The 10356-nt window shown below is 36.2% G+C and overlaps 1 protein-coding gene across 1 annotated transcript in view; it reads right to left on the reverse strand.

Moving 5' to 3' along the window:
• Window positions 1–2906: 2906 nt before the first annotated feature.
• Window positions 2907–10356, reverse strand: part of SLITRK4 (SLIT and NTRK like family member 4) — a 9464-nt gene continuing 2014 nt past the window's right edge. The window contains exon 2 of the mRNA XM_014955348.1: window positions 2907–9357. Within this exon, the coding sequence (XP_014810834.1) occupies window positions 6794–9307 (2514 nt within the window). The 5' untranslated portion in view covers window positions 9308–9357 and the 3' untranslated portion in view covers window positions 2907–6793. The remainder of the gene's footprint in view (window positions 9358–10356) is intronic.

Below are 10356 nucleotides of genomic sequence, written 5' to 3' on the forward strand. Positions count from 1 at the left end.
GACTCACAGAGTCTATGAAACCCTGCCAGGGAGCAAGGAAATCTGCTGTATGGTACATCGTTTCCTGTAGTTACTTGCAGTGAAGAGCTCAAAATCTGTCAAAACACTCTGCCCTTTGTGACTCTGCTCATTGAGATGTACTTGCTGTGCAGTGGCTCATATTCAGATGTGGGCAGTAATGTATCTCACGAAGAGAGACTCTGCCTATGAAAGTGCTCAACAAACATTAGATATGGACTCACCTCCATACCCAAACAGCATCCAATGCACACACAAATATATCCACATCTCTGTTAAAAGCCTCGTTAAGAAATATGTATCACATCTGGTTTAACCTGAATAATTTGTCCTCAGTGAATAGTAACACCAAAGCCTAGCTTGGGTAAGTGGGTGGAGATGTCTGCAGGATTTAGCCCGCAGTCCGACTGCCAGGATTCAGTTGACCAAATCACAGCTTCTTTACATTGCACATTTTACAGTCATGATAAGCCATGATCGTCCAGTTTCAAAAGCCCAAAATGAATCTTCCTAATGGAAGCTTAAAGCATTTCCTACTCCTCTCTGTTTTGGATCGTACATCTGACATGACTCAGAAACCATCCAGGAAAGTCTCCTACAATTTGCCTTTTGTAAGCTGGTTTTTGCCTCTTGGGAACTGCATTAACCAGTGTCCAGACAAACATTCAGACTGGGCACACTGAAAGGTCAGAGCATGAACTGGAAGGATGCCATGGAAGGGGGCATCCTAGGAAAGTACATGAAAGAAAATCAAGAAGTGAAATGCTTGTGGATGAAAGAAACTGAGGAAGATTAGTTATTGTAAATATGCAAAATGACTACTAAACCATATAGAAATCATATTTTGTTTTCTGTTAGAAAAAGACCAAAAGGACAATGATACACACTTGTGCATGCATCAGAGTTGATTTACAGTATTTTAAGCCTTTGAGTACACACACATAGATGTATTTACACATTCATATACACACATAGAAAAAATTTGGATTTAGTACCAGCTAGGCCTCTTTTTTTTATCTGACTTGTACTTTCAAGAAATTACTTTGTGTTAAATGACTAAAAAAATTCCCAGCAAGAGAATGAAAAATCAATAAAATACAGCATCAGTCTTTTACTAATGAATGGTACTTTAAAAATAAAAGACTGCTCAAAATGTACTGTTTTCAGACAATAAATAAGTTATCTCAAGTATTACTAATGAACATCAATAAAATTAACAGTAAAATAAAGATTCTTGCAATAAAGTTCCGACTTAATGAGAAAAAACAACAGGGTAAGTAAGTTTGTTGCATTACAGGGAGAAAATAAATTATATTGTTAAAATAGCATTTTTATTCTATGTGATGTATCTCCCAAGTCTATGTATTAAAACAGCAAATTTAAATAGTTTTATATCCATAGTACATCTACAGGATGCCCACAGCTCTTGAATCATGGTAGAGTTCCACTGACATCAGACACAGGACTGCACCTACTCTATATTCTACCCTATGGTTATTTGAAACTAATAACAGCTTTACCACACAAATCAATAGAGAAAAAAAGCAAGATTGTATTTTTATTCAGGTAAAAAATGACTTAGCTTATTTTTTATTTCAATGACAGACAGATCAGCTCCTCAGCTAATATAGTAAATTTCTGCTTTTGTGTTCACTAGGGTAAGGCTGACTTGATTCCATTGAAATATGTTGAGTTAGTCTGGATTTACAGTTTCTGAGATGAGTTTGTCTCTAAGCATTAACATTCCTATTTTTATTTTTCAACACAGCATCAATCAGAATACATAAGGATGAATAAATTGCAGTTAGAAATAAAGACAAAATAATGGAAAAAATATACCAACAGAAAACTGCAAAGTTCCTCTACATTCAGGAAAGCAGTGCACACACATTATTTTCAAATCATGAATACTCATTCTTGATTGTCAAGCTCTTCTTTAGAAAGAAATTCTATGGAAAATATAAGTAGGTCTTTTTCAATTAGTGCTGTGGGTTTGCTTCTAACATTCACTGCAACTGGCAGTGAAAAAAATTCCTATCAGGTCCTGATTTTCTAGTCCATATCACCTTGTGATTCTCATTCACCACCATAATAATGCATGTTAAATCTCACACAAGAGGGAATGTTTAATCTAGACGTAACTCTGTTCCTTCTCTTCTCCCCTTCCTGAAGATTTTTATTAGGCTAAATTTAGAAGTTAAACTACCTAAAGACATCTTTTCACCTTTCAGTTATAAAACTAACCTAACCAATTTAAATGGTCTATGTATTGATATTTTTCTTTTTGCTAAGGACAAACTAACTTCTCTTTCCTCTGAGAAATTGTCTTATCCAAAATGATTAATGAGAAAGGAGCAGAATGGAAACAAACACCCCTAGCATTACGCTGTTTTTCCTCTAAGCACTTATGTCTCAAAGATCTCAGAATCCAACTAAAACCTAAATTCTGTTTGTGTTACTAATGCAAAATAATTTTGCTGACTTTGGAGGGACTATATGTGTATCAGAGGCAAGAAGAATTTTGCTAGACAACACAAGATGGGAAAAACTTTCATGAAAAATCATAAATTGCCAAGGTAATTAGAAAACATTACTGTTTGACTACTTTATAGATTCTCTTTCATCCATGTACAAATGATCTGAAATAGAATATTACAGGCACTTAACGAAGTCTAGTTTCAGAAATACAATAGTACCAAATAATGTTATTAATACTTCATACAAATTTTTAAGTCAAAGCTGGCTAATATTTTGATGTTGCTGAAGACAAACAAAATTCATAAAAAAATAGCTTCTGTGGTATACATTGGGCTAGATGTTATAAGTAGCTATCATAATTATAAAGTAACCTAGAACAGTAATGATGAAAACAGGGTAAAACCAATACATTTTGTTTTCTTTACTTTATTTCAAAATAGAGTGATTATAAATACATTCTTCTTGTATTTCCTTCCCAACTCTTTGGATGCAACCAAAAAAAAAAAGAAAATCTCACTGTGCTCATTTCATACAGTATCAATGTACAAATCATGCAAAAGATATTATAGATATTATACCACCATCAAGTTCTGGATGTGTTTTGTTGATTCTGAAACATTTTTAAACATTATTCACAAGACCATGCCTTTTATATCATCATTATGGCTTTTAAAAAAAAAATTAATAAAAATTTTCTATACTAGTTTTCTATACTATTGTCAATCTTGAATACTAAGTGTGAAACATAAATCATCTAATGGTCTTGTGTTCTTGCACCATGGTAGTTGCTTTCTGATAAAACTGCACAATTTTTTTATTTTTCAAGGAAACAATTACACTTTATTGATTTTATTTAAAAATGGAAACTTCTTTATAATACAATGAAGACAACAGATTATGTTAACACCTTCACTGATTTAGTTTATGTCTAGGGGTCTTAACAGCCATTTTACAAGCATGGCCACTCAAACCAATATAATGAACAGATAGATTTGTTAAGCCACATCCGAAGAGTCACCTTCCCAGACCAACTCAACTGGCTATAGAGCTGAATGGACATCACACTAAAACTGCTGTGCAGACACATACGCTGTTTCAAAACATGGAGGAAATAAACTGATATTAAGGTTGTCATTTAAAGTAACAATTTCACAGAAATATAGTATTTTGCCAACTTCTGCATTCTTCACTCACACTATTATGCCTACATATTGCACCACGTATGTAAAACACTTAGGAACAATTTCTACAGGAAGGTCCAGATTGCGCAACCTTAATTGATGCTGGTGAACCTACACTCAACTGCATAATCCCAAAAGAGTCACTGGGCTCTACATATTATACACAATGTTTCTGAGCTGGCTCTTTTTGAAGTAAATGACAGAACTCTATCTAAACCCCATCCCTGGACATCTGTTTAATTATTAGCTCATGAATAGTACCTCTGAAGATGATTTAGGTTGAGTTTAAACGCTTTACTAGATTGGAACCTCAATGAGCAGGAAAATCTGACCCAGTGCAATGGTACAGCATAACGGTTCAGTTCTTCCTCCTTTGACTAGTGAATAGATGATCTCATCACAAAAAAAACCCAACACCAAACTCAAAAAAAACCAACACCAAACTCAAAAAAAACCCCAAAAAACCACACAACAAAACGAAACCTCAATTTTTTAGCTGAGGAAGGTATGATCATTAATCATTGTTCTTTTAACTCAGGGCAACACGAGTCATAAGCATATCAGTTTTAACATCACTTAAAAGTATTATCTTATTTGCTATTTTTAATGCTTTTAATGCATGCCTCTTGAGAGAAGGGTATGGGACATGACAGTCTCTGACAATGCACTGAAGCGTGATAAAAGCCCTATGCTTTGGCAAATCCCAGTGAATCTTGACACAGAATCGGCACAGTGCCCCAATACTCTCAGCCCACTGATGGAACCATTACAGTCTGTCACGGCATTGCATCTTTAGCACTCCTTAATCCACAGACTCTTGTCTCAACTCAAATGTTCTTCAAGCCTTCATTGTGTATTGCATCATTGGGCAGCCAAAAATTTTACATAGTATCCACATCCTGAAAATCCCTATGACATCCTGAATAAAGTCAACTATTGTGCATGGACAGCAGCAGCTTTTCTGAAAGAAACTCAGCCATTAATGTATCTCTTGTATTTTTATTAGCTGAAGTTACGTATATACTTTGTAGAATGGAGAAAAACAATAAAACAACCCTCTTTCTAAGTTACAAGAGCATAAACAAATGTCTGAAAGTAGAAAATTTTGTCTTGTTTTGCTTTCTCTTAAATAAAGAAGTGTTTTTTTTTTTGTAAACTTAGTTAAAAATATACTGCAGGCTGTTTGCCAAGTATTATTCCAGAATAAAAATTTCTCAGCAGTGTCATAAAGCCCTGAAATTAGAGGTTTATAATGAAAATAGCTGACGTAGCCTTCTCCACAGTATTATTACTGGGTCTTGCTATAATATTTCCTAGTTTCAAATTCATGAAATACATTCATGTTTATAGCCTACTAATCATAATTCATTTATGTATTGGATTATAAAAGGTGGGAAAGAAGGTTCTGGAAGCAAAGGAGGTAGAGGGTCTTATCCAAAGCTCACTGAAATGCACTAAAAAGTTCCTTTACAAGTCAAAGAATTTTTGTTAATCTTACAGTATAGATTTGCTGTATGATGTTTTACCAATGTATCTCCATTTTCATCTCAACGCATTTAGCTCTCAGCGAGATACGGTGGGGATTTTCCATTCTCCTTACTACTATTTTTTCCTAGCTATTCAGATTCAGCTTTCACAAAGGCAAGTTTTTACTCTCTAGGTACGAGCTACACAATACTCTGAACTGAGACCACTATATTCATTCTACACTGTGGTTTTAAACAGACATGATTTGCCATATTGTTCACTGTTCTGATCATATTTTTTTCTGACAGCAGACAGACAGATAATAAGAACAGAAAACTTATGCATATACAATTAAAATATTACCCCATGAATTCCTGTAAATACTTGTAGTGAAAACTATTTAGATTAAGCTGTAGAACCCTGAAAAGCAAGACAACTGATGGCAAATAATTGCCTGAGACACAATACTAAAAAACTAATGAATCTATTTTAAAATGTACCATTGGTAACAAATCTGAAATAAGATAATATGCTAATTTCACAAGAATAGTACAGAACAATTTTATTATTATTATATCTGATCACTTAATTCTGGATACCTCTACACATTACATCCCCCGTTTCTGTTTGGTATATTGTTCTGGTTTTATTTATACTGAATGATTAATGCATTGTGATCAGGAAAACAAGTCAGGCATATTAAATACATATTAAGGAGTACATATTTTTCCTATTTAGTATACAAAGTATTTCATAAATATGAATTATATTACAAAAATAATTTCTGCTACGCTCACACAGTAAGCACTTTGACAATTTTGGACAACCTGTTGGGGTTGCAAGTGTTTCACATAACTGAGAAAGAACTCTAGTTTTAATTGGAGATGAGTCTTACAACAGATTCTGCATAAACATCAAATATTTTCTTCAGATGCCACAAATACTGCAGAAGTCAGTTTGAACTATTTTCTTTCTTTTTTTTTTTTAATTTTCTGTATAGACATGTATGCTTCAAGTGGTCAAATTTATTTCATAGTATGTAATGCATGGTATATTTTAAACAAATATTTGCACAATTTAACATTATAATTCCAGTGGTTTCAAGATGCAGGCCATAAATGTAACCAATTTACACATACTATCGAATGTTCTCTCTTTGCATGCTTGTTACTTTTCAGATAATCTTTAAACAGTGCCATTACAACACCACAAATCAAAGGATTACTCCAGTTCCACCAACTTAAATCCACGTGCAGGATGAAGGACCCAGCTGAGGTACAAATACCAGTACCAGGTTTCTTGTGTTTGTTCTAACAAATCACAAGGAGACGATGGTTTTGCATTTAAGGTACAAAACATATATGCCTCTTGAGGTTAAATTCAGTGTAACGTGTATAAAGCATCCCTTTGGCAATAGAGTTTGCAGTATCCCTACAGGATTCCACAGGGCATGAGCTTTATGTAGTAAAATCTATTAAGGAAATTCTCCTCTACTTGACAAATCATATGCACCTACAGTTAATCAGACACCCTTGGATACGCCCGCCTCTATGCCTATCAATATAATATAGTATTTGGAAGTTAAAAGTCAACAAAAGGCACTTTCATCATTAAATAAATGTCCTCTGTAGGCAATAAGATTGCATGACCTATATTTTATTCAAAGCTGTTTGTTCTTCAAGGACTTGTAGGTAGTCAGGTGAACCTTGAAGTTTAGCTTTTAGTTCAAAATATTCACTTTTTCTTTGTTCTACTACAATTTTACTATGATTACCACCTATTAGAGATTTCTTGGTTTTTTTGTCTTGTTGTTTCTCTGGATAACGTATTTCAAAGCCACTGACCCCTATGCTGTTGTATTCTTTTTTACTTTCAAGAAAGTTTTGAATAAATACATTAGAATCCCTCCCAGGGAATAACTCATCCAGTTCATCGATTGTGCTAAGTCTTTTTCTGGTATCCACATGCAATAAATCCTTCTCCTTGTCATTAATGTTTCTCAGAATGACTTTTTGCCCTGGTGGGTCAGCAAACGTGAAGCCCGTTTCAGACTCTTTTAAGCCACAGGTATGACTTTTGCTCATCTGCTCAATGGTCTGAGGAATGAAGGCTTCTGCACCTAGTCCATCTTTTTTGTTTGACTTGTGATCGTGCTTTCTTAGCTGCAGTTGCATAGAACTGCATTCTTGATTTCCAATCCCTTCGTGCTTTATGGTTGGTTTTTTGTTGCGCCGAAGCACAAAAACAAGAAGACAAAAAGCAACAAACACTGTTAAAATAAGCACAACTAATATGCTTAAGATTAGGATGGACAACGGAACTGGGCCACCAGGAGGACTCCGAACTGGTCCCAGCGGTGTCGTAAAAGTAACAGCGGGCATAGGGCTAGTGAACAGAGCAGATGGCTTGTTTAAAAGTTTAGGACAGAGGATCTCATTTTTCAGAGACTTAAGCTCAATTTTAGCAAACTGTACAGGCGTTTCACATTTCAATTCCTTCACCACAATACCTTCATTTAGCTTTTCAAGCCACAGTTTTAAAGCAACTAAATCACAAGTGCAGTCCCATGGATTACCTTCCAAATCAATTTGTGTAAGAGATTTTAGCTGATCGAGAACGCCACTTACAGGTAAATACATGAAATGATTGTTCCTCAGATTCAGTCTAGCAAGTGGTGCACCAGCAAAAATGTACGCTGGCAAGCTTCGTAGAAGATTGTTGTTCAGGTAGAGCAGCTGCAAATTTGGCATTAAGTCAAAGGTGCCTGCTAGGATTTCTTTGATAACATTGTATTCCAAATACAGATATTGCAAGTTGTGGAGGCCAGCAAACATCTCTGGGCTCAGACGCTCGATCTGATTACCATTGAGATACAATCTCCGTAAATTTGTAAGGTTGCGGAAAACTTCTCCTTTGATGGCTGAAATCCGATTGCTGCCTAAATGTAGCAAATCCAGCCCCTCAAACTCAGCGAAATCCGTAGTGTCCACATTCTTAATATAATTGCCATTTACATGCAGTTTCTTGGCATTTAAAGGTTTTGGTACGAGTTCAGCCATTGACTCTATATTTCTTTCTTGGCAATTTACACTTAATCCCAAGTCTGAAGGATGTGTTTTGCAAACACAGGGGACTGGACAAGGAGTTAAAGGAGGCACCCTGGTCTGGTAAAATACGATTTGACTGAGATTGCGATTAGACAGCGCTTTGCCTGCTACTATCCCCGAGATCTTCGAAGGATTTGTAGTCTTTGGCGGCTTTGTGACTAATCTGTGCACTGATGTTTGAGTGGTGTGGCCGTTGGGTGTGCTGTAACCAGGTTCCAGCTGCAACGGAGGCAGAATGCGCACGTCAAAATCACTCCCTGTCCCCATGGAGCACAGCTCTTGCTTGTTGGTTTCTTTCAGGAGCCTTCCATACAAGTCACTGGGGGTTTCACAGATAGCTTCTCCAATGTAGATGTTGTAGGGCATGTTCTCCAGCCACGCTTTCAAAGGCAACAAATCACAAGTACAATTCCAGGGGTTGTCTTCCAGCTGCAATTCAACAATTCGCCCAATGTGTTCCAGAACTCCAATGTATGGAAGCTTCTGTATTCGATTCCCTCGTATATCCAGATGGGTTAGAGAAGCAAATCGAAAAATGTTATCGGGAAGGAATGAAATCAGATTGTCATTAAGGATCAGGACTTTCAGCTTGTGAAGCTTATTGAAGGCTCCCCGTTCAATAAACTTGATTAAATTGTAGTCAGCTTGGAGATATTCCAAGTTCTCTATGCCAAGGAAAGTGTCAGCTCGGAGAATCTTTAATTCATTGTTGTTCAAGTGCAACTGCTTTAATGCACTAAGACCCATAAAGGCCCCTCCCTCAATGTTCTGCAACTTATTATTACCCAGTTGCAAGGACACCGCATGTGTAAAATTAAGAAAGGTATTTGGATATAGAATAATTAGCAGGTTGTTTTGAAAGTTGAGGTGGTAAAAATTAGACCATGGTGGTTTAAGCTGATTTGGTCTGTAGACTGCAACCTTCTCACAGTTGACATAGAGTACATTCTCAACTGATACACAGGAGCAAACATTGCAAATTTCCACAGATATATCAGCATCTGCAGTTGTAGAAGAAACTGGAGATGAGAGAACCAGAAAGAGCCACAGAAACATCTTCTTGTGATCAGCAAGCAACCTTAGGCTCCTGAACAAAGATAAAGAATCTAAAGAAGAAAGAAGGAAAGAAAAAAGAAAACGTTTTTCAGTTGTCATTGTTCCAAAACGTCATTTGGGTTAAAGACTGTATTCCACTGAGCTACTGTACCTGCCAAGGATTATAGATAAACTACAAGCACTGAATTTAAAATAACATGAAAGATTTTAACAACCAAACAAATACACAGGAGCTAGAATGATTTCAAATACGGAATGTAAATCTCTGTAGACAAACACAAATAACTCTGAGGTCTGTCAAATGTACTTCTATCTCTTGTACATGCCAAACATGCATAACTAACAAAGTAAAATAACCAAAGGAGATTCCAATTTTATGCATATTTACTCTCTTCAATCCTGCACTGCTCATGTTGCCGTGCATTTCAGGGATATTAAACACAAATGCTGATGTTATGCATGCCCAAACATCTGCATTGGGATAGCACAATATAGAAAGGATGAAGATGCAGGCACAAAAAAGCAATATCAATACTCAATGTACGTATCTATAGCATCAAGGCATACAGATTATCACTATGGTAATAGTGAGATTCACTCAAGGGATACATAGGCATGCACACGCATTGTTTCTGTCACTTACTATACCTAGTTTAAATAAATCGGTGGTAAACTGATCACAGAAATACAATGAACTATCCACAACACAAGAAGATCAGCTCCAGGTGACCAAGGGAAGCAAACAGATATGGAAGAAACATGCACAGGCACGCAGCCCCCATCCCCTGGAATAACACCACCACCCTGGCTTGCAGGGCAAAACAGAAGTCACAATTCACCAGCCTGACACTACTGAAACCTGAGAAGAACTTTTTTGTTGGTAAAACATTATGTAATTTGCTCTTATGCCTGCACTCATACAGAGGTGGCTTCCAAGAACCCTTCACTTCTAGTCAGGCCAGCTGAGCTGCCATTTTTTTAAGCAGAAGAACTGGAGCCACAGCATTTCCTCCGAGTTAGAAGGTAGCCTTTTTTTTTTTTTTTTTTTA

This window comes from Calidris pugnax, unplaced genomic scaffold, assembly GCF_001431845.1.
Source record: "Calidris pugnax isolate Ruff unplaced genomic scaffold, ASM143184v1 scaffold38, whole genome shotgun sequence".
In the NCBI taxonomy this organism is placed as follows: Eukaryota; Metazoa; Chordata; class Aves; order Charadriiformes; family Scolopacidae; genus Calidris; species Calidris pugnax.